This window comes from Ananas comosus, linkage group 21 (genome assembly GCF_001540865.1).
Source record: "Ananas comosus cultivar F153 linkage group 21, ASM154086v1, whole genome shotgun sequence".
Lineage (NCBI taxonomy): Eukaryota > Viridiplantae > Streptophyta > Magnoliopsida > Poales > Bromeliaceae > Ananas > Ananas comosus.
In genome coordinates this window covers 8,983,924-9,007,732 of record NC_033641.1, presented here as the reverse complement: position 1 = coordinate 9,007,732, position 23,809 = coordinate 8,983,924, and the positions used below count along the sequence as shown (strand labels likewise).

Below are 23,809 nucleotides of genomic sequence, written 5' to 3'. Positions count from 1 at the left end.
TAGTGGTTTAGAAGAGTATCATTTAAGGTGCTAAGCTGTTTCTCACTATAGTTTGATCTTTCGGCGATTAACATGATATTACAGTGAGTTCGAAACTCCCTCCGTTTTAAGAGATCGTGAGTTTGATTTCTCACATTTGTTACTATATGAAATGTACTATATATGCACCTCGATCGCACACGCAATAATTTGTCCTATAAATAGTATCACCGTCAGTTCTGAGCTCCCTTCGTGTTAGGAGGTTCTAAATTCGATTCCTCACATCTGCCATTACTGTATGTGCACTTGGCGCACGCAATAATTTCTCCTACAAAACTCCTCTAAATTTTAGAGCCACGTACATTATCTTCTATAACGAGACCACCGAATATCCCCACGAAATCTTGCACCTTTTTCTCCTCTTCATCACGAAACCCTACCCTCGTCTCTCTTTTTGTGTGTGTGTGTGTGTGTGTGCGTGTGTGTGTGTGGATCTCTTTATAGGTCTCTATAAATACCCACCTCAACTTAAACCCATGAACACACCACAAACACAAACTTTAGCCAAAACCAACATGGCCAACCGAAGCATTTTTACCCACAAACTCTTCCACATTTTGATTACTTTTGTGGCATTAACTTGTGAGGCCACCTATGGTGATCAATTTGTTGGGGTTCAAGGGACTGAGTTTGTGCTCAATGGCCAGCCATTCTTGTTCAATGGGTTCAACTCTTATTGGATGATGCACGTCGCGGCGGAGCCCGCGGAGCGCGGTAAGGTCACCGAAGTGCTTCGCGAGGCGGCGGCGAACGGGCTCACCGTGTGTCGGACGTGGGCGTTTAGCGACGGTGGCGATCGCGCCCTCCAGGTGTCGCCTGGCGTGTACAATGAATTCGTTTTCCAGGTGATTAAAAGAGTTACCTACATGCCAGCACATCAGCAACTTATAAGAGTAGTATGAATTTAAACAACTCTTCATTTACTTTGCATATATATATATATATATCAGGGACTTGACTTTGTGATCTCGGAGGCACAAAAGTACGGAATTCGCTTGATCCTGAGCTTAGTGAACAACTTCAAGGACTTTGGCGGTAGGGCGCAGTACGTGCAGTGGGCTCAGAATGCGGGAGCGGCGCCGGTGAACGGGGAGGACGATTTCTATACAAATGAAGTGGTGAAGGGATACTACAAGAACCATGTAAAGGTGAGCTTAAGGTTACTATATATGTTGATCAATTGAATAATGCTATATATATATATATATTCCATGCAAAATTACTCAAAATTTATACAATATTAATGCTTCTTTTTTTTTTCTTTTTTTTTTTGTTTTTGTTTTTTTCAGACAGTGTTAACAAGGATCAACACAATGACTAACATGGCCTACAAGGATGACTCAACAATCATGGCATGGGAACTAATGAATGAACCTCGTTGCCAATCAGATTACTCTGGGAAAATGATTAATGTAATAATTGGTGTTTTCTATGTCCTTAATTATATTACTAACAAATAAATAATTCATCAAATTAATTAATGCGAAACAACTATTTATTTCTAGTAAGATTTTTTACGAAAAATTCATGTATATGTATGTACGTAAAACCACGTACGTACATACGTGCATGCATACATTATCATTTTCACATATCATAGTTTCTTTTTTATATCATAATAGTAATTTTCATTTGCATATGAGCAGGGATGGATACAAGAGATGTCGACTTACGCGAAATCGCTCGACGAGAAGCACCTTCTCGAAGCCGGTATGGAGGGTTTTTATGGCGACTCCATGCCGGAGAAGAAGCAGTACAATCCCGGGTACCAAGTTGGGACGGATTATATTACTAGTAATCTCATCAAGGAGATAGATTTTGCGACCATCCACGCATACCCTGATATATGGTAATTACTGAATATAAGTATTGAACATACCGTTCTTTAATATATAACTTGAGCTTTTTGAAAAATAACGATTGTTTTATGTCATTTAATATGGTATTCGAACGAGCAATAGCAATAGATTCTGAGTTCAAATCGAGCCTATATTAAAAAACTCACAATTAATGGTTATTTTATGTTATTTAACTGAATTAACAACAAACATATATACTAATTAATAACACCACCATTAATTATTTTTTAGGCTTTTGTGCACATGTCCATCCAAAACCATATGTATTTTTACTTACAAATATGTTTCCATATATGTACCCTTTATTGGAAGGTGCATTTTGGTTCAATAGTACCATAAAAAATCAAGGGAATTAATTGTCCAATTTTTCTTTGTAAATGAACTTCCTATGAAGTTTATTTTTAGCTAATATATGCATATCTTTTAAAATAAAAATAAAAATTAATCTATAAGTATAACACATCAACATGCCAACATATCAACAATTTTTAGTGGACAATTAATTGTAATAGTATACTCTATAATGAAAAATTGATTTTGAAGGATAATATATGTAAATACACCCTTAAAAGTGAAAACAATAAGAGATATATATAATTATTAGGTGCTCCTTGGTTGCACTTAATTGCATCTACATCCAAATCCAAGTCGGGCATTTAATTTGATATATTTGAATTCAACTACTGTAGTGTTATATAATGCGAAACAACAATTGTATTTTTATATTTTTATATTTAACACTATTCCTTCTTACGTTTGAATTCAAGAATTTTTGATTAGATTCATGATGTAAACGCAGATTAAATAGGAGAAAATCAACTAGGAGTCTGAAGTGACTCTAACTTGTGACTCGAATTCAAGATTTTTTTGCCCTAGTATCATATTAAATAATAAGAAACAACTGTTGTTCGATCTCTAAATCTTAAGTCGGTGGAGAATTAATGTGTCTTTACAAGCAGTTGAAACTGCATAAGCGAATCCAAATATAGCGGTAACACCGTTCTAACTATAACAGTTGGAGAGAGAGTAACTTTAAACAAAATGTAAGTTTACCTTCTTTTCTCTCTCTGTCAGGCTCTCCGGCCAAACCGACGATGCCCAAACTGCATTCGTGCAGCGGTGGATGTGGAGCCACTGGGACGACGCACGCCGGATCCTGCAGAAGCCCCTCGTCTTCGCGGAGTTCGGCAAGTCGAAGAAGGACCCGGGCTACACCGTCGACGGTCGCGACTCGTACCTCGACACGGTGTACCGGAGCATCTACCGCTTCGCGCGGTCTGGCGGGGGGTCGATGGCGGGCGGCCTGGTGTGGCAGGTCATGGCGGAGGGGATGGATTCGTACGACGACGGCTATGAGATCGTGCTGTCACAGGAGCCGGCAACGACGGGGCTCATCGCGCGGCAGTCGAAGGTGATGTCGGTGCTCGCGCACACGCTCGGCGGGCCCGCCGAGGCCAGCCNGCGGCCGCGGTGGCGGCGGCCACCGGAGGCATAGGAAGGGGAATAAGGGGGGAGCACTGCATGGGAGCAAGATGGCTCATCCATAATTTAGTAAAAGTTTAACCGTCGAATTGACTCAAAATCCGTTCAGCACTACTTACGGTGTCTCATTACGTCTATTTTATTACTGCTGCACCGGCGGCTAAAAAATTATAAGTACGTTGAGCAAAGCATCGCGGAAGCTCAATTCAGTTATTAATTATTATTTAAGAAATTAAGTTATCTTAGATTAGTAGGAGCTTCATTTTATTATTATTATTATTATTATTGTTGTTGTTATTTATTATGCAATCTTAATGTTCGGTTCATCATGTATGGTGATATTATTATCATAATAATATCAAGCTTATTTAATTTTATACAGAGTATCAGAAATTTGTTTTATTTGGCTTTTATTTTATTAGTTTTTTGGGGATAAATTAGGCTTTTATTTACAATTTTGGACTATTTACGATACGTGAGACATGGTAAAAAAGTGAAGAAAAAAATATTTACCCTCTTTTTTATAAATAATACCATAAATTAAGGAGCACACAAGAAAATTATTTGTATTTATTTTGAGTAAGCAACATGCTTATTCATTAATTAAACAAATTAACATGCACAATTCTTTTTATGTAGAAGCACATTTATAAATTTAAATATTTAAATACAACTTCTTTTTAGCGCTTAGTTAAGTACGCTGCCATATTAGCTTTTTTTTATTTTTAAAATTTAGATCAAATAAATTTAACATCTTAATTTACAAATATTAAAATATTAGAATTACCTAATTTTAATATTACCTGTACTTCACAATTTACAAATTAAATAACACGCAAAATAACTGAAGATACAAGTTTTTTTTTTTTTTTTTTTTTTTTTTTTTTTTTTTTTTTTTTTTTTTTTTTTTTTTTTTTTTTTTTTTTTTTTTTTTTTTTTTTTTTTTTTTTTTTTTTTTTTTTTTTTTTTTTTTTTTTTTTTTTTTTTTTTTTTTTTTTTTTTTTTTTTTTTTTTTTTTTTTTTTTTTTTTTTTTTTTTTTTTTTTTTTTTTTTTTTTTTTTTTTTTTTTTTTTTTTTTTTTTTTTTTTTTTTTTTTTTTTTTTTTTTTTTTTTTTTTTTTTTTTTTTTTTTTTTTTTTTTTTTTTTTTTTTTTTTTTTTTTTTTTTTTTTTTTTTTTTTTTTTTTTTTTTTTTTTTTTTTTTTTTTTTTTTTTTTTTTTTTTTTTTTTTTTTTTTTTTTTTTTTTTTTTTTTTTTTTTTTTTTTTTCTAATTGCATCCTTTGTGACTATTTTTCTCATTCAACTATTCAAAATCTTTTTATTATGTATGAGCAAAGTTATAATTCTTCTAGAAATAAACTTCGATGTTATTTTCGACGATCAAGCATTTGAATTAACGATCGACACGGTAAAACTTGACTATTTGAACTTCATATGGCCCGAATTTTATGACTTTCGACATCATTTTTCTATTATTTTACTGGTCTCAAAATTGACTATATTTGTTGACTAATATAAGGTGAGTTTAAAATTACTTGATTAGTAGGCAAATAATATTTAAAAATCACGAAATTCTAGCTTTATGAAGTTCAAATAACGCAGAAAAGTTTGGATACCCCCTTCACAAAAAACAATACATTTATTTACTTCAGGCCTGTTTGAATGTCTGAATATTTTGTTCATCAGCATATCTCCATAAATTACTTAAAAATTTTTATATATTTGATATATGAAAATTTTGATCAAGGTCCAGAAGTGTACACTATATTAGACTTTTAAATTATTTTTTTAAATAAGATAAATTAGCTCGTAAATGAAATATACAATATATTACCAAATCAGGAATATTAAAACCTTTTAAAAAGCAAAAATTAAACCTTTTTTTTACAATCAATATTAGAAAATTTTTTATACTGAATTTAGATAACTTATTCTCAAGAAATATCCTTACATTATTATTATTATTATTATTTCTGTGATAGGATATGATCAGTTAATCCGTTAGCCGATTCCACGTCACAAAACGGCCCACATGGGATTTTAATTTATTTATTTATTATTATTTTTGCTTATTTATTATTATTATTATTATTATTATTATTATTTTAAAATTAAAAAAGGCCAAAATGGTTCATCTCTCCACCGTTTCTCAACAAACGACATTTTTTTGGGTTATTTTTTTTTATTTTTTTTATTTTTTTAAATCCTAACAAATACCGACCTTTTTCGCCCACCAATCCCACGCTCTCATTGTCATTCCAATTGGTATACTGTTCCCTGGACCTGGTCCACCGCATGAGTGGTGGACCACCAATCAATTTCACAATTCATCCTCGCTTTCCAAACAATTCCTTCAATTCTCGCCACTTGAAAAGCAATTAAAATATTTTGCTAAGCAAAAATAGAGTAAAATTAATTCGTTAAGCTGTAATGATGCTTCTCATTCGATTCATATTTTATATGTAATATAATATCAGAGCCAAATTACTATCACCTATATTGGTTGGCGGTGTTAAAATGGCTCAATTTTTTTTTAGATCTGGACGGATTCGGAACTAATTGATTTTAATTTTATTTTTGGCCTCCATTTATCACTTCATTAGGGGTGGATCGGACCAAGAGAGCTCTTTTAACGGATTCTTAACAGATTGAAACAGATTGAAAGAAAAAAGAGATTTTCCGCCTCCCGCTTCATAAACTTAGTAAATCGGGGCGAATTCGGAACAGATTATATTTTTCTCTATTTTTTGTTCTCACTTTTACCGTCACGCTCGAGGCAGATCGAGGCGAGAGCTCCACCAACCCCGGATCCATAACTATTACTGAACTATTTACTATCATTTGAATAGTTTCATCCACAAACTAAATAAAAGCGAGGGTACATACATACGCAGTTTTGGGTGGCCTAAGGCTGATGTGGTGGACTAAGTCCAAGCAACATGGAGGAACCAATTTTTTTTTTTTTTTTTACATCACTTGACCACCGAATTTGTACAAACTCCCCCCCACAAAATCCTGCAACTTCCTTGTACTCGTTGACGAGTTCTCATCCCCACTCCCCCATCTATAAATACTCTCCTAACACACCAATGACCAAAACCCACACTTCAAAAGCTATACACATCCTTTTACAACTCTCCCCACACAAAGAATTAATGGGCTACACAAAGAGTGGCCACTTTTGCTCCATTTTGTGCACTATCACAACCACTCTTCTTGTCCTACATTGTGAGGCAAGAAGCCAACATGGTCACCACCACCACCGCGACCGGTTCATCAGAGCACGAGGTACTGAGTTTGTGCTCCACGGCAAGCCGTTTCTGTTCAACGGGTTCAATTCGTATTGGATGATGAGTGTTGCCGCCGAGCCTGCAGACCGCGGGAAGGTCTCCGAGGTGTTCCGGGAGGCGGCGGCCAATGGGCTCAGTGTTTGCCGGACGTGGGCGTTTAGCGACGGCGGTGGCGATCGGGCGCTCCAGGCATCGCCTGGCGTCTATAATGAACGTGTCTTTCAGGTAAAGGAAAAAAATGCAAATAAATTTAGTTTGACAGGACTCGAACTCAAAACCTCGTACTTTGATACCAAGCTAAAAAATAAAAAACAACTAAAATTTTCTAAAAGCTTAAGTTACATAGAACGATGCTATTAATATTTAAATATTCAACAAAGGCCCAATAAGTCCTCCATAATATGACGAAATACAAGCTAAAATTAAGGGGTAATTACATTCACATAATACAATAAACATTAAGAGCCGTTTGGTTGAATGTAACTATAAATGTATTTTGAAAATGTAGCAGTAACAACTTATATGTACAACTACGTACATCTCAATTATTTAGTTGGTTGTAATAGAAAATACTATAATTATAAATAATTTATTTAATTGTATATTGCTGATTAGAAATATACTTACAAATTTTCTTAGTAATGAAGAAAAAATAAACTTTTAGGTTAAAATTAAAGTGACTAAAAGAAAAGCTTTTGTTTACAGTTATATATTCTTTCCGACTTCTGTAATTGGAACTACAAGAATACAGCTCCAATATTTGCAGCAGTTGGATATATTTAAATCTGTATGCAATTACAACTATAATATAGTTACAATATATATATATATATATATATATATATATATAGAGAGAGAGAGAGAGAGAGAGAGAGAGAGAGAGAGAGAGAGAGAGAGAGAGAGAGAGAGAGCTACTATGCTATCGGCAGCATAGAATATCTGGAGCTTCTGACTGGTCCTTAGATCAACCCCTTTAATCATTTTTAACCTTTGGATTAATACTATTATCCTGTGGGGACGACTCAACCCTAGTCGTACTACTCAATCCTAGAGGGGACTGCAATCATCCCAATTATACAATTTTTGATCGAAGAGTAAAAAAATTGGAAATATCAAATCCTCTATATTTCTGATAGTATAGTAACTCTACACTATATATATATATATATATATATATATATATATATATATATGCAACCAAACAATCCCTAAGTGAATATTATCATTATCACTTACTCGTTTTAACATTACTAATTGTATTTTTTCTTTTCATTCTTATTATGTAAATCAAGGGTCTGGATTTTGTGATCTCTGAGGCGCGGAGATACGGCGTCCGTCTGATCTTGAGCTTGGTTAACAACTTCAAAGACTTTGGAGGCAAAGCCCAATATGTAGAGTGGGCTAGGAAAGCAGGTGTTGGAGTAAACAGTGAAGATGATTTTTATACAAATCCAGTAGTAAAGGGTTACTACAAGAACCATATAAAGGTAATGATATAAATATAAATATATGCATTATTTTTATACAAAATTTTCATGATTTTACACACACCAAACTTACATGCAAAGTGTAAACATATGCCATGCATATATATACATATATATAGAGTTGAGCTGGAATACTATTCGTAGCAAACGGGCTCCATTGCCATCCATTTATTTTCGATGATGGAGCCTCCAAATCGACGATCGGTACCGTTGAAAATAATCTATACCACTTGAAGTATCTAGAAATCAAATATCATGCTTTTTCGATATTGTTCTCTTGTTCATCAAGTGGGCGTAAAAATGAATGGCTGAAAATAAATATCCTCTAAAATGTGATGATAGAAATTTTGTAATCAAGATCGAAAGTATAGATTCTGTTCTAAAATAGTTTAAAGAATTTTCTAACCAAAATTCAATTGATTTGAATAGCTTTACACCGTTAAACGAGAAAACGTTTCATATCGACCATTAAAATTACAAAATTTGAAACCCTTTGATCATTAGGTCAATGATGTCGAAAAGATTTGAAATTTGATTTCTAGATATTTCAAGTGGTATAGATCATGTTCAACGGTGCCGATCGTCGATTTGAAGGCTCCATCATAAAAAACAAATGGGTGACAACGGAATTCGTTTGCTACCGATAGCATTCCAGCTCAACTCCATATATATATTATAACAAACATATAAGAGTAAATACTTCGGGCGAAGAAAAGTATACGGTACGTATCCTATTCAGACGATCTTTTTAGAAACCGCCGCCGCGGATGCCATGCACTTTGCATGACCAGAAACTATAGATCCAACATCTAGGGCATGATTTTTTGTTATTCGTTTCTTTGCTCCTCTGCATTTTACATGCAAATTTGTTTATGACACGTCAGTATGTCAGCACATTAATTGGACCCGCGCATAATAGTAATAAATCTACATACCTTGCAACTTCTTTTAACATATTATTCTTACAAATTTGGGATTTCCATTTTGGGTGTAGGCTATCTTAACAAGGGTTAACACAATCACTAAAACGGCCTACAAAGATGACCCAACAATCATGGCATGGGAGCTAATGAATGAACCTCGTTGCGAAAGAGACTACTCGGGAAGGACTGTGAATGTGGGTATCATCAATTTATCATTACAAACTCTTTTTTTTTTTTTTTTGAGAGAGAGATAGGTAACACGCTACCCGCTTCGTTTATTTCATTTAGAAATAAACTTAGCTGGAAATGTGAATCAACTAGGATTCGAACTTGGGTCTCAGGTACCAACCACCAAGTCCCTTTGCCATTTGCTCTAGGGGACGGTCGGTTTTATCATTACAAACTTACTTGTGTAACAACGAGCGCATGCAACTTTGTTAAGAAGCTCCTCTATGAGTTTTTGTTGAGATAGTTTGATGAACTATTCATGTTATGATTCATCCAACTTGGAATTCTTTTTATCTGAATCTGAACACCGTATTATATAACTAAACGGGCCGGCGGGTATTAGAGGGTATGAAAAAATGATCATAAAAAAATAGTCATTTTAGTCTTAAATTTTCATACTGCCACTCATGTGCGTGATAGATATTAAATCAATTTAATAGGCAATAGCTCAGAATTAGTTTTAACACGTATTGATCAACGACAACCACCGTTACTTTCGAAAGAATAAAGAATGACAAGAAAGATAAAACAGACGTGTTGGAGAAAAAAGAAACAACTATAAAATTTCTCTCAGAAGAAATATAACAATAAAAGAAACAAATTTATATTTATAATGGTAATTAAGAAGTTGATTTAGTAACTTCACACTTATTGCAATTTTTTCCCAAATTTGCACATAAATCTCAATTTTTTTTCACCTTTTTTTTTTTTTTACTTTTTTTTGTTATTATTGTTTTTGGTAACAGGGGTGGGTGCAAGAGATGGCGAGTTACACAAAATCATTGGATAGGAAACACATGCTTGAGGTGGGAATGGAGGGGTTTTATGGGGAGTCCATGCCTGAGAAGAAGCAGTACAATCCCGGATTCCAAGTTGGGACGGATTACATTACCAGCAATCTCGTCAAGGAGATTGATTTTGCGACCATCCATGCGTATCCAGATATATGGTAATATCGCTCACTTACAAAAGTAGATGAAAATAGAATCTGAACGGTAAGAATCACAAAAGGTTACTCTTGTTCTGCAGGCTCTCCGGGCAAAATGACGCTGCGCAAACGGCGTTCGTGCGGCGGTGGATGTGGAGCCACTGGAACGACGCGCGGCAGATCCTGCGGAAGCCGCTGGTCTTCGCCGAGTTCGGCAAGTCGAAGCGGGACGCAGGGTACACCGAGAACGGGCGCGACGCGTTCCTGAACACCGTGTACGCGGGCATCTACAGCTCCGCGCGGGCCAGCGGGGGGTCGATGGCCGGCGGCTTGGTGTGGCAGGCCATGGCGGAGGGGATGGAGTCGTACTACGACGGCTACGAGATCGTGCTGTCGCAGGAGCCGTCGACGACGGGGGCGGTTGCAAGGCAGTCACGCGCGATGGCGGCGCTGTCGCGCGTGCTGTCAGGCAGGGCGGCCGAGGCAGCGGCGGCGTATGCAGTGGGGGGTCGTCGGCGTGTCGGAATGCGGCGGCACCCGCACCGCCACCGCCGCAGGAATCATCTTTGATTAGGGTGATCATTGTTGAAGAATTTTTAATCTAATTAGTGATTTACTGAGAAATCACTTTGTTTACGGAATTTGTTTCCTCAAACTAGGCAGAAATTGGTATAATAAAGTCTCTTTTTTTTTCAATAATTTTTTTTTTCCTTAAGTTGTTCAGCTGAAAGAGAACAAAGCCCAAAGATACAAATCGCACATAAATATGTGTCAAAAAGCAACAAAATCTATGACAAAAAAGCCAAATAAAACCTAGTCACAAGAATCTTCTCTAGTTTCTTAGACATTTCAACTTTGATTGACACCGAGTTGCTAATTTTGGTTTCAAAATTTCAACATAAATAAGACCAAATACACAACTATGAGGTATAAAAGCACGAAGCTCAAAGACAAAAACATCTACTTCGAAACATTACCAACCATCATATACTGCATCCATTTTATTTTCGCTGCGAAAGCTTTATATAAACAAAGAAGGTATTTATACAGTAACAGATACAAGGTAATGTAACAAACAGTACATATAAAGGGCAAATAAACATATTGTAAATACCTGAGCATCATGGAGAAGCAACTTAAAAGCTTATCTTAGAGGGAGCATGGACCACGGAGTCATCCCGGATGCGGGAGGCGAAGTTCTCAGTATGGGTACGCGCCTCACCGCTGAGAATGCTTTGTTGAGACGTGCAGCACGGACTGCGAAGTGGGACGCGATCTGCATTACATTCAGAACAGAGTCGAATTGTTGAACTATACAAAGTATTTGCGAATTGACACTCATTTAAGGTTTTTGTTGTACGAATCAACAATGACATCAAAAATATAAGTATAGAAGATGGATTTTGTGGCGAAACATTTATATGCAACAAATGTTTAATAAACTGTTTGCATTTAAGAAAACAAAATACAAAGATCATGGACCCAATTTCGATGATTGAAAGGCCGGACCAAACTGAAGTTGCTGCTTTAGAAAATTTCGCGAAAAATGAGGAAAGAACTTCTACTTGCAGCTACATTTTAAACAATCCCCATCATCGAGGAAAAAAAAGATAAAAAGGGTTTTTTTCTCTGGTGGGTCTCCTCTGATATTCTTCTTTCACTCAATAAGCCGCACATCATTCTATGGTATCAATCCTTTGCTTGCTCCTATGCACCACAAAGCTAATGTGCTGGATTTTATTATCATTAAATAACAGAGAAATTTTTTCACCTTCAATCCAATTGGCTAAATTGACCATTACAGAGTCTTAAGGGGTTATATTTAATCCTTTAGAACATGCTTTTACACAACTATAACATTCTTTTTGGTAGCGTTTGGTTGGGGAACAAGGGGGGGAAAAAGCCCTTGTTCCCCCCTTTGTTCCCAAACGCTATGTTTGGCTTCCGGGAACAGTAGTTCCCGGGAATCTGGAACTAGCTGGAATAAGGCTGGAACTGCTGTTCTACCCGTTTCTTGGAACAAGCTTCTTCCTTGATGAGAACAAGATTAATTAAAATTTAAATTTAATTTTAATGGCAATAAATTATTAATTAATCTAATTAATATATTTAAATTATTATTTATTGTTTTAATAATTAAATAATTAAATAATTTATTATTTATAATTAATTATTAATAATTAAATAATAATTATTATTAATTTATTATTTATAATTAATTATTAATAATTAATAATATTTATTAATTTTTTATTAATAATTATTATTCTTAATGATAATCGATATTATTAATTAATAAATTAATATTATTATTTATTAATAATTAATTAATAGTTATTATTCTTAATAATTAGATAATCGATGTTATTATTAATTTATTATTTATAATTAATTATTAATAATTATTATTATTATTTATTAATAAATATTAATATTAATTATTATTAATAATTAGATAATCAATATTATTAATAATTTATTATTTATAATTAATTAATAAGAATAATTAATAATTATTATTATTTATTAATAATTAATAATAATAATTATTATTATTAATTAGATAATCGTTATTAATAATTTATTATTTATAATTAATTATTATTATTAATTATTATTTATAATTAATTATTAATAATTAATTTTTTATTTATTTTTAAGTAATATTTTTATGTTAATTAATTACATAATATAATTTTAATTTCAAATTATAACGTTTATTCCTCTTGTTCCAATCTAATCATCCAAACACTATTTACCTTATTCCTAGGAACAACCCAATTTTCATCCAAACGCAAAATTGGTCTAGTTCCTGCTTATACCTGAACTTGTACCTATCCCTAGAACTAGCAGTTCTTACTTATACCCGAACCAAACGCAGCCTTTATGTATTTACAAGACCACAATGATTTGATTCATTTTTAATAAGAGTAGAAGCATGCCTGGAGCAGAACAAGTGAAGAAGGCCTAATACTAAGAGGATTAAAGAAAGATAAAATGTACATTTAGTCCCTCTATCAAGAGTTCGGGGACTTCATTGAGACTCAGTCCCTAAACTTTTTACTATCTAATTTATTGCATCCAATCCCTGGCAAATAAAAGATCTGACATTCTTTTTTCCCCTGTACAATAATCATTTTGATCCTATTTCAAATGCACTTAAACAAAGGAGTTATTTTACAAAATGAGTACATTACAGGAATACCAGGATTTCTTTATGGTCCGAAATGAAAGTTCATTTGATGACATGGGATAGTTCAAGGTCAAAACTGCTCAAAGTGAAAACAAGCATTTAACAATTAGTATTTGCTTTTTTATATAAATACTAACTGTGTATAATTTCATATACCGGTGAAAAGGCTTTTCTTTTGTTCTTATGCTCAGTTAGCTTGTTATATACTCTAGCCTAATGATGGATGATAACTTGGTTTTTTTTTTAAAAAAAAATGGAGGCAAAAAAACAGTTGCTTCCAAGTTTTGTCTTTTGTTGCCAATCAAAGACCTTGGATGTAAGGATTGCACACAATCCACCATCCATTTTCACACTATTTTACATAGAAATTTTATTTTCTTTAAAGTTTAAAAAAGAACAAAGGTACCAAACAAGGCCTAAGGTTCTTGTTTTACGACCCTACCAGATTAACCGATAAAAATAACATAGCACCAAGATAAAGTTAAAAAAACACCTCACCTTGTCACTAATGGCAATATTAAGTGAAACACCCCTGACCTTGTGCTTCATTTTAAAATGACCATTCTACCCTTCAAAATCTCTTTCAAAATACTTCCACCTTAATTTTCCATATCTAACGTGCCGGATCATTAACGCAAACTATTAATACCAAAACTTGAAGTGTTCGTAATACACGAGCAATCACTTAAATTGTACAGACACAACTCGCACGGGTCTCGATTGTGACTCGACCTGACCACCCTCATACCACTTCGAACAAGACTCGACCCAACCTTGCCTCCCGCCATTTCCAACATGACTCGGCCCAACTTGACCTCATGCCATAGGGCAAGATGCTAGCACCTTTAAGCCAACATAAAGTTCACTATTATTCTTTCTATGTCATTCTACATTAATACTAAATCCTAATCATATAAAAAAATACTAAAAAAAATTACGGGCATAACAGTTCTAACAGTGAAAATTTAATAGCCAACTTATCCAAAAGTTCGAAACTTTTGCACGATATCATTGATGAGAATTAAAGCTTTGCAACAACAAAGCAGTGATAAATATGAATTTGTACGTAACAGCACCAAGATGAAGGAAAATTCTCACCTTATCATCCATGGCAAGCCTAAGAGAAACTCCTCTACCCTTTTGCTTCAGCTTGTACATGCTCCTACCAAGCATAAACAACCCCACGACAGCCGCAGCAATGGAGATGTAGCAAAAGGGCTTCATTTTGAAAGCGCAACACCTCAACATCTCCAGAGGCATCTTCCACCACACCACCCCTTTCCTCTCCCCTCCTCCGCTCCCTCCATCTCTCCTCGGCATTTCATCAAACACCTCACGAGCACGACGCAAATCCCTTCCGCTCTCACCGTCGCTGCCCAAACTCCGATCCCCACCACCGTCGATTCCCTCGAACCCGTCCACTTCCGAAGAGTCGTCGGACCAGAACCCGCCGTAGTTCTTCACCGGGAAACCACTTCCCGCGAAAGCCGCTTCGGCTCCCGACCTGAAGTCGGGGTCGGGGTCGACCCAGCTAGGGTTATCGGAATCGTCCTCGTCGGCGGCGTGGCGGCGGAGGTGGCGGGAGTCGGGGGCGAAGTAGTCGGGCTTGATGGCGCCGTCCTCGGAGTCGGCGTCGTCGGCCGCCTCGAAGGGGCCGCTAGGGTTCTCCGCGGAGAGCGGGGCGCGGAGGGGAGGGCTTGTACACGAAGCCTGGAGGAGTTCCCAGTCCCGGAGCTCGGAGGTCTCGTTCATGGCGATGAAGAGAGAGAGAGAGAGAGAGAGAGAGAGAGAGGAGGAAGTTGAGTTCGAGGGGTGAAGTGAGAGAGAGGGAAGGTATGTTTCGTTGTGGGGAAAAAGGAAGAGAAAGAGAGAGAGAGAGTTTGTGTACGTGGAAGCAGACGATTATCGACACGTGTCCATAGTTTTGCTTTATATTTATTTATTTATTTATTATTTATTTATTATTATTATTTATTTATCATCACCATCATCAACACCACACGGCACCGTTTAGATTAGAGATATGAAGAGGGATAATCCCTATCCCCTTTATATTTAAACACAAATTTTTTATTCGAGAATAGTTATTCTTGAATATCTGAAAGCTGATATAACTATTTCCATCAACACCTTAATTTTTTATATATAACTACTCACTATTTTTCTCGCTATTTTTTTATCCCCGAAAACAATCCAATTTTCATTCAAACGCTATTTTTCTTATCCCCATACTCCTATCCCTGTAATAGCTAGCTCTTACTTATACCCGAATCAAACGAATTCAAAAGATGTGAACTTTATCTCTATTAATTAATTAACTATTTAAGTTTTCAAAATTTAATTTAATTGGAGTCGATTAATGATATTTTTAGCTTTAAAATTTAAATGCGTCATTTATCTTAAAAAGTTCAATTAATATACTTTATATAATTCTCACAACTCCAATGAAGTCAAATAATTGTAGACTAATTTAAATCAAACAAATTAAAATGGTAAATAGTAAAATCAAAATTTTGAAAGATGATATAGCCAATTCAAAATGGTTTTTAGTTCAAATAAGTTCTATACATTTTAACTCAAAAAAGTAAAAAAAAAAATCAATACCTGTATATTCCTATAAAAATATTTCAATTACCTTTTAAAAATTTTAATATCCTTTTAAAATTTTGCTGTAGTTGAGCAACATCTGATTTGGTAGAGAATTTTGTGATCAGTTCAACATGCTTGACATGGTTAAGGAGTTGACTACAGCAAGAGGAAACAAACCTTACTCAAATAGTTGGCATTAATTTTATATTTACTACAAAACTGATATCATGTCACATTTGAATTCAAAACACAAAAATTTAGAAAAGAATAGTAAAACAAATTCAAATCCCTTCTTTGTTTTCTTTTTTCCTTTTTTTTAAAAAAAAAAAAATTCATGAGAAAACACCAAACTAGTAGTAGTCATCAAAGGGCACCCCTTCCATTTCCACATGCTCTGGCTCCCCCAGAGCCAAGGTATCAGCAATGGGGAAATACACCAGCATAACAATCCCCACCATGGTGCAAAACAACATCATGACGAAGGCGAGGAACACGATCGCCTCGTACGCCAAGCCGCCCGGCCGGGGAAGCACCGAGAACCCCAGAAGGAGCGCCCGCATCGGCAGGAACAGGATGACGGAGAACACCAACACGTAAATCCTTCGCCTTAGCCCCTTGTTGATCACCAGCGACAGCATCCGGCTCCCGATGTATGTTACGTAGGTGATCAGTATAATGTAGAAAGCCCCGAGGAATGCGGTGCTCAACAAGGGGTATGTGCATGTGACGGTGCCGTCGCTGAGCGAAGAGGTCGAGGTGAAGAGCCTCATCATGTCCACTCTCTTATCGCTCTTCTCCCGGTTAGCAAACTTGGGCCCGATGAAAACTAGGGCAAGTTGCCAGAGAATAGCCGGGAAGCAGAGAAGCACGACACAGCTGATGGTCTTCCGGTTCCATCTTTGGCTCAAGGTGAACTCGCGCTCCTGGAGCGCCGCGTGGAGGAGGAACGCGAGCATAAGGAACACGCTTGGCTCCGCGAACCCAAGGTTCGACAGGACGTAGAACTTGCACACGTTCTTCTGGCACGTTTGGCTCGAAAAGAGCTTTCCCGCGCCATGCAAAAAGCTCAATCGGATGATCTCCCCGAAGCCCCACCATATCGAGATCAGGATCAGGGTGATGCGGGTAACCCACGGTCCATTAAAGTAGCTGAGATGGAGGAAGCGCCGTCGTCGAATGCGCAGCTGGAAATATAACGAGCGGTAGATGCAAAGGAGGCCCAGAAGAGAGAGAAGGGAGACAAGAGAGATAGTTATTACACCGAATGTATCGGTGGCGAGACTGATCAAGTGCATCAGCCGAAGCAGGGATTCCACAAAGCATGCTCTCTATCCTTCGCATTGATACTAGAATTACCCCTGATTATAAATATGGTAGCGACCTTCTCGCAATCGCTGTTGCTCACCAGGTGCCTGCGAAAATACATCATTTTGCACGCCAAGATTAAACTCTCGATCTTTGATGCGCGAGTCTAAGGTAGAAAGAATTGGCACTCCATAACTCGCGTAGCACATACTCAGTTTTGAGGGTTATACAGTAAGAATTTCGAGATATGGCATAGATAATAAATGGAAAAAAAATGAAAATGCTCATATAAGTAAGATGCATATGAATCAAAACCATCAGAGATTCAAGCTACCAGATAGGCTTAAAACTCTACACGAGTAAACATGTTTAACATAACAATGAGCTGTTGAATATGGATATTAAAAACACCAATTCTCTGTTGGCTTAAGCTTTTGAAGAACAACGATTGTTTCACACAATTTAACATGATATCAGAGCACGAGGTCACGAGTTCGAATCTCATGAAGTTTCTAACATTATTAATTTCCTACCATTTAATTCATCTGATAGCTTAAGCTTTTGAAAAACAACAGTAGTTTTACATAATCTAACATGTGCATGTTTGCATCATCTCTATTCGAAAAAGAGAAACTTCAAAATGCAACATAGAATCTCAAAGATAACTTCTGAAACGAAACAGATACAAAACCAATCAAATAGTTGATTGCTTGTAAACTAAAGCATGGAATCTCCTATGTACATGTTTAATACCTACTTATATTTTTCAAATCCAAAAGTGCATTTTCGACATTATTTACATTTAATTTTTCCCTTTTCTTTTCTCGAATTTTATGCAATCTCATAGTTTTACTTTTGTGCATTATTTGCAACAACTCCACATTTATGGATTCATGTAACAAAATTGCAGTAGTAACCATTTTTTTTTTTTACTTCATTTCTATGTTTTAATACAATGAGTCCACAAATTAATCACCAATCTATGTTCAATCGCATAGAAAACAAAAAATAATATCTTTTTTACAAAAAAAAAAACATAACAAAAAACACAACATTTTGTAATCATATTACCAACATTATAAAGGACAAAACTTTCATAAACAAACACAACCTAATTGGCCTAATGAAGCCAAAAACATCAAAAAAGCGAAAAAAAAGAAAAAAAGGTGCACAAAAACAATTTTTAATTTTTTTCCCCTCGTAATTCTAATCCGCGTTACTACTTTACAAACCCTAAATAGAAGAAACCCAAAAATCCCTCCAAAATCTCTATATTTCACGCTCCTACGAACAATTCCCCGAAGAATTAACACTTAATCAGCAAACCGAAGGACCTAATTACGAAATAATCACCGAAAAACCGAAGAGAAGATGCGAAGAAAAGAGGGGAATTGCGGATACAAAACCACCTCAATCGAGATCGCGATAGAACGGAGCACTCCATGGCGACATTGAGGCCCCTTCCCCCCTCCCCTGGGAGCGGGATTCAGGCGCGATCGAAACCCTAAAACGAGGAGAATGAGCGAGAGAGAGAGAGAGAGAGAGAGAGAGAGGGGGAGCGATCGATCGAGGGCTCGGAAATTGGGGGAGGAGAGAGAGAGAGAGAGAGAGAGAGAGAGAGAGAGAGAGGTTGTGGAGAGGAGAGAGAGAGAGAAAGAGAGAGAGAGAGAGAGAGAAACCAATCTCCAGCTGTTAGTTTTCCAAAGTCGGCAACGTGTTCTCCGATAAGACCAATCCAGCGACGACTTCGCCCGCAGCTACTAAAATTGCCAGGAAAAATACACAAAAACTACCTAAACTTTAGCTCTTTTACACATACTTGTCTAAATTATTTTTGGGTTAATTCCATGCGGCTCTTTGTAAATATATCGAATAGCAAATATATATCACTATAAAATTTAGCTTTTCATATTTGTTACCGTTAAAGTGCTGTTTATTTTTTAACAAAAGATAAGTGAAATGACATCTTTACTATCACAAATATATCTCTCCAAAAGCTCGAACTGTTAGAATTATTCAGAAATATCCTTCCAAAAATTTTCAATAGTCATTTTCTTTCTTTTTACCATCACAAATAATATAAAAAAAATAAAAGATCGATTTACCTTATTTACTAATTAGGGTTAAATATTTTACCTATGGATAACTTCATTTTTCTAATGAATCTTAATAACAAGGCCATATTTAAAAATATTAGAACTTTTGTAGGGATAATGTAAAAAGTTGAACACTATAGGGATAAATCTACTATTTGATATATTTACAAGGAGCTGTATGCAGTTAACCCAATTTTTTTTATTTTAGCAATTGGATAAATTACAACTTTGGTCCTCAAACTATGGAATGCATAACACTTAGTCCTCGAACTTTAGTTTGTTATTATTTCTAATTCGAACTATCTGAATTATTGTAATCAATCCCGCAACACATTGTACAATAGTAAATCATCAACATTTAGTCAAAAATTAGGTTGTGAGATTTGATAGCAATAATTCAGAAAAGTCAAGCTAGAAATGGCTAGAATTAATATTTGAGGACTGAATTGTCACACGCGTCATAGTTTGAGGACCAAAAGTGTAATTTATCCTTAAAAATTAGATCTCTTAAACTTTGTCAAATAGTTTAATAAATCTTTTCTTTCAATTAAAATTACTAATTATTCAACTGTTTTGGACCTATGTATTGCATATGGTTTACGAAGCTTTAAGGCACAAAATTCTTTCCTTTTCTTGTATTCTAACATGTAAAACCTTAATAAAAATTAAAGTTCGGTTCAACTTATTCTTTGATCGTTATACTAAATTATCGAAATTGGAAAAAAAATAGATTTCTTTATATTTGGAAGTTTAATAAAATTATATATATGACATACGATCAGAAAATAGCTTTGTAATTAATAACAAGTTCACTTGAGTGGAGTGATCAACTGAACAATTTGATAAAATTTAGGAGATATAGTTACCAAAACTGAAAGTTCAGGCACCTAATTGCAAAAGATCTAAAGTTCAAAGGTTCTCTGTAGAATTATGTAGAAATATTCTTTTAAAAATTTTCAACGATCATCTTCTTTTTTTTTTTCTATCATCACAAATAATATAAAGGGATAAAAATATCAATTTATCTTATTCAATAAATAAGTTTAAGTATTTTAATTATGATTAACTATATTTTTTCTAACAGATTCTAACTCCATTGGTATGTTTGAAAATATTAGAATTTGTAGGGATAAATATGAAAAGTTAAATTTTGTAGGAATATTTATTCTATTCCATGTGTTTACAGAAATTTTTTAGATGATTAATAATTTTGACCTATTAGACGTGGGGACTACAATGTTCTGTATAAAAATTAAAATCTTTTGATTTTAAAAAATTAATAAATTATCTGTTATATATTTTTAAGGGGAAACTTTAAAAACCCACCTATGTGATTTCACACTTTCTCACTTTAGCACCCTGTAGTTTAAAGTGTATCAATTTGGTGCCATGCGGTTTCATTTTTCTCTTCTTATTATCAATTTCACTATTTTTTTTTCTTAAATCAGTAACAAAGTTAAAATTAAAAGGTACTAAAATGAATATACGATAAACCTAGGTGGGTATCTGAAGTTTTTTGTATATAATTTAACGAAATATTAACGAAAAAGTTGCCGAAAAGATAAAATTGAAACCATATGGCACCAAATTGATACACTTTAAATCATGTGGTACTCAAGTAAGAAAGTGTGAAACCACGGGGGGTTTTTGAAGTTTTCCCTATTTTTAACTTTTCTATATGTGGTCACAAGTCTAACACCTAATTCACACTCCGAGGAGAGCATGAAGCCACCCGTTTTTTGCGCGGGAAATAATACGTAACGGTCGATTCCTTTCCCCCGTATTTAAATTCCCCGCCACCCGTTTCAAACCACCAATATTTTGTACCAAAACTTATATACAAAATGGGTTCCAAAACTCTCCCTCTTATTAGTGATCTTTACTATTATGGTAGTATGTGTTTCAATGGTGTACTTGTTAGAAGCAACACGTTACACATGTTGCGTCCCGCGACATCGTCGCAGAAGAAAGAAAAGAAGATGATGATGACGACGACGACGACAATGAACAAAAAGTAGAGCGGCGTGTCACGGCCTTAGCGTTTTTGTTCGCAAAGCCCGTGCGGCGCCCACCTTCCTGCTCGAAGATGGGCAAGCCTTCGTCCCTGTTGCTAGTCCGGACCTTCGCGTCCTACGACTAAGTATGCAAAAGGAATGACACAAGAAAAAAAGACAGAGGTTCTCTCAAAAAGTTAAGTACTACACTACTTAGAAAATGAGAATTACAACTCACATACACACTCTCTCTTGTGTGTTTTGACCTTAGCCAAACTCCACTACTTATATGTTCCTAGATACAATGAACCTAGACACACACTAACTCTCTCATTATGACACACATTAACTCACCCTCATAGTGAGCCAAAAGCCCAAGAGTCACCCTATTAACTTTTGGTAGTTTCATAACCCTTGAGCTTCCATCATTGATGGGAGAGATTACAAAACCCTTCGTCTCCCCACAGCGGGTTGGGTTTGGGTCTCTTTAACGATCCGCTCCGCTAGCGAAGTTGGGCCACTGTCAAAGAGAAGTCAGCGGAAAATATTTGTCCGTGACAGGCGGCACATGAACAACACCATTGCTGCTGCCGCTGTCGCTGTCGTGACCGTCACGCCCCCCTGGCTCGATGGGGTGGCGGTCAGAGGCCGAGGGAGTCCCGGTGTAGGTACCGACCGTGGATTTGCTGGGCGGGGCTACCAACCTTCACACCGCGACTTTGTTGCAGGTACAATCTTAGTATTTTCCAATGCCTTTTGGTGAAAATATACAAAACTTATCCAAACTATGCATCAATTTGAAACGGCTACCCAGCTTTTCAGTTTATTTAAATTAATTAATTACTTTAATAAATTTATAGTTGTGAGAATTGTATGAAATATGCTGATTAATTCCATCGCTTTCTAATTTTGAAGTTAAAGTGTTATTGACCGACTCAAATTAAATAAACTAAATGGCCGAATAAGCAAATCAAAATGATTCATAGTTCACACTAAGTTCTGTAAAGTTCTCAACATGTTGATTGCTCGAATATTTCTCTGAATTCGCGTCCGAATGCTGAAGTTGTGACTATACATACCTGCAGCGACCGCTGCGTCGACCTGCGGTCGGACCCGAACAACTGCAGGTTCTGCGGCGTCCAGTGCCCGTTCCGGTGGAGATGCTACGGCGGATTCTGCAGGAACGTTATGACAAGTCCGTTCCACTGCGGCGAGTGTAACCGCCGTTGTCGGTTCCACTGCGGCAAGTGTAACCGCCGTTGTCCGTTCGGATATTTTTGTCTCTACGGATTCTGCAGCTATGTCGAGCCCCTACCGCCGGTGCCGTTACCGCCGTACCCTTTCCCACCGCCGCTCCCGTTGTTTCGTCCTCCGGGATTGGATTGAAACTTCTTTCTTTTTTTTTCTTTTTTTTTTTTGAGAGAGAGATAGGTAGCACGCTACCCGTTTCGTTTATTTCACTTAGGAATAAACTTAGCTGAAAATGTGAATCAACTAGGATTCGAACTTGGATCTCTTCTTCTTTTTTTTTTCTTTTTCTGTGAAAATATCCTGTGTTAGTTTTATGGTTCTTAAAGATGTTGCTAGTACTTTGTTATGACTCTGAAGTTTTCAACTGAAAAGGGTGCATAAAGTGTGTTAATATTGTTTTATGTACTTCATAAGTAATCTATGTAAAGTATGTTCATATTGTGTTTTATGTACTTCATTAGTGATTAATCTATGGTTATCTCCTTGATGTTGGTAATCTAAAGATTGATCTAGTAGGAAATGGTACAGAATCTACCTTAAATCGTCTATTTATGCGCATAGTGGATATCAGATGAACCGTGCCACGCGGATTGACTAAAAAGTTTTTTTTTTGAGAGAGAAATGCAAAATGCTACTCGCTTCGTTTGTTTTTTTTTTTTTTAAGAAATAAACTTTAATGAAAATATAAAACAATTGCCACTTGCACTAAGGACGGTCAGTAATTGACTAAAGAGAGAACTAAGAAAAATAGCAGGATAGTAGATAAATATGTGCCATAAAATGACCGATCTCTTAAAACAGAAGTGGCTTAGAACTGACTCTGATATTGTCTTACCCAAAATATCAATTTTGTAGGATACAATCGAGAATTTGTTTAAACAGTTGTTCCCCAACAAAACAGAATTATTTAAACATTACTAGAAGAAGTGAAATGAAATGTTGCAGGATACTGAATTATATTAAGATTATGATAAAAAAGAGTAGCATTTATACAATTTGAAGGGCTTTTTTTTTTTTCTTTTTTTTGGAGAAAATATAGTATGCTACTGATTCTTTCACTAAGAAGATGAACTTAGCTACAGAACCGAGACAACTAGACCTCAAAAATATAAAGATCAAGTGTTCATTTTCTTTTGAGTGAAGTAG

At 35.6% G+C, this 23,809-nt stretch overlaps 4 protein-coding genes across 4 annotated transcripts; 2 read left to right on the top strand and 2 right to left on the bottom strand.

Annotated features, from left to right (window-relative positions):
* LOC109726348 (mannan endo-1,4-beta-mannosidase 5-like) lies at positions 268-3,393 on the top strand. Its single transcript, XM_020255884.1, has 5 exons — positions 268-884; positions 990-1,187; positions 1,329-1,451; positions 1,686-1,888; positions 2,973-3,393. Exons 1-5 carry the CDS (start codon positions 516-518, stop codon positions 3,391-3,393), a joined length of 1,314 nt encoding a protein of 437 aa, XP_020111473.1. The 5' UTR covers positions 268-515.
* LOC109726347 (mannan endo-1,4-beta-mannosidase 5-like) lies at positions 6,503-10,805 on the top strand. The gene is made up of 5 exons (XM_020255883.1): positions 6,503-6,894; positions 7,962-8,156; positions 9,151-9,273; positions 10,054-10,256; positions 10,337-10,805. Exons 1-5 carry the CDS (start codon positions 6,535-6,537, stop codon positions 10,803-10,805), a joined length of 1,350 nt encoding a protein of 449 aa, XP_020111472.1. The 5' UTR covers positions 6,503-6,534.
* Positions 10,090-15,260, bottom strand: LOC109726657. Its single transcript, XM_020256400.1, has 2 exons — positions 14,527-15,260; positions 10,090-11,511 (listed from the first exon to the last, which is right to left on the bottom strand). Exons 1-2 carry the CDS (start codon positions 15,178-15,180, stop codon positions 11,380-11,382), a joined length of 786 nt encoding a protein of 261 aa, XP_020111989.1. The 5' UTR covers positions 15,181-15,260; the 3' UTR covers positions 10,090-11,379.
* Positions 16,196-18,928, bottom strand: LOC109726433. Its single transcript, XM_020256013.1, has 2 exons — positions 18,732-18,928; positions 16,196-17,429 (listed from the first exon to the last, which is right to left on the bottom strand). The coding sequence occupies exon 2, from the start codon at positions 17,310-17,312 to the stop codon at positions 16,368-16,370; it is 945 nt and encodes a 314-aa protein (XP_020111602.1). The 5' UTR covers positions 17,313-17,429; positions 18,732-18,928; the 3' UTR covers positions 16,196-16,367.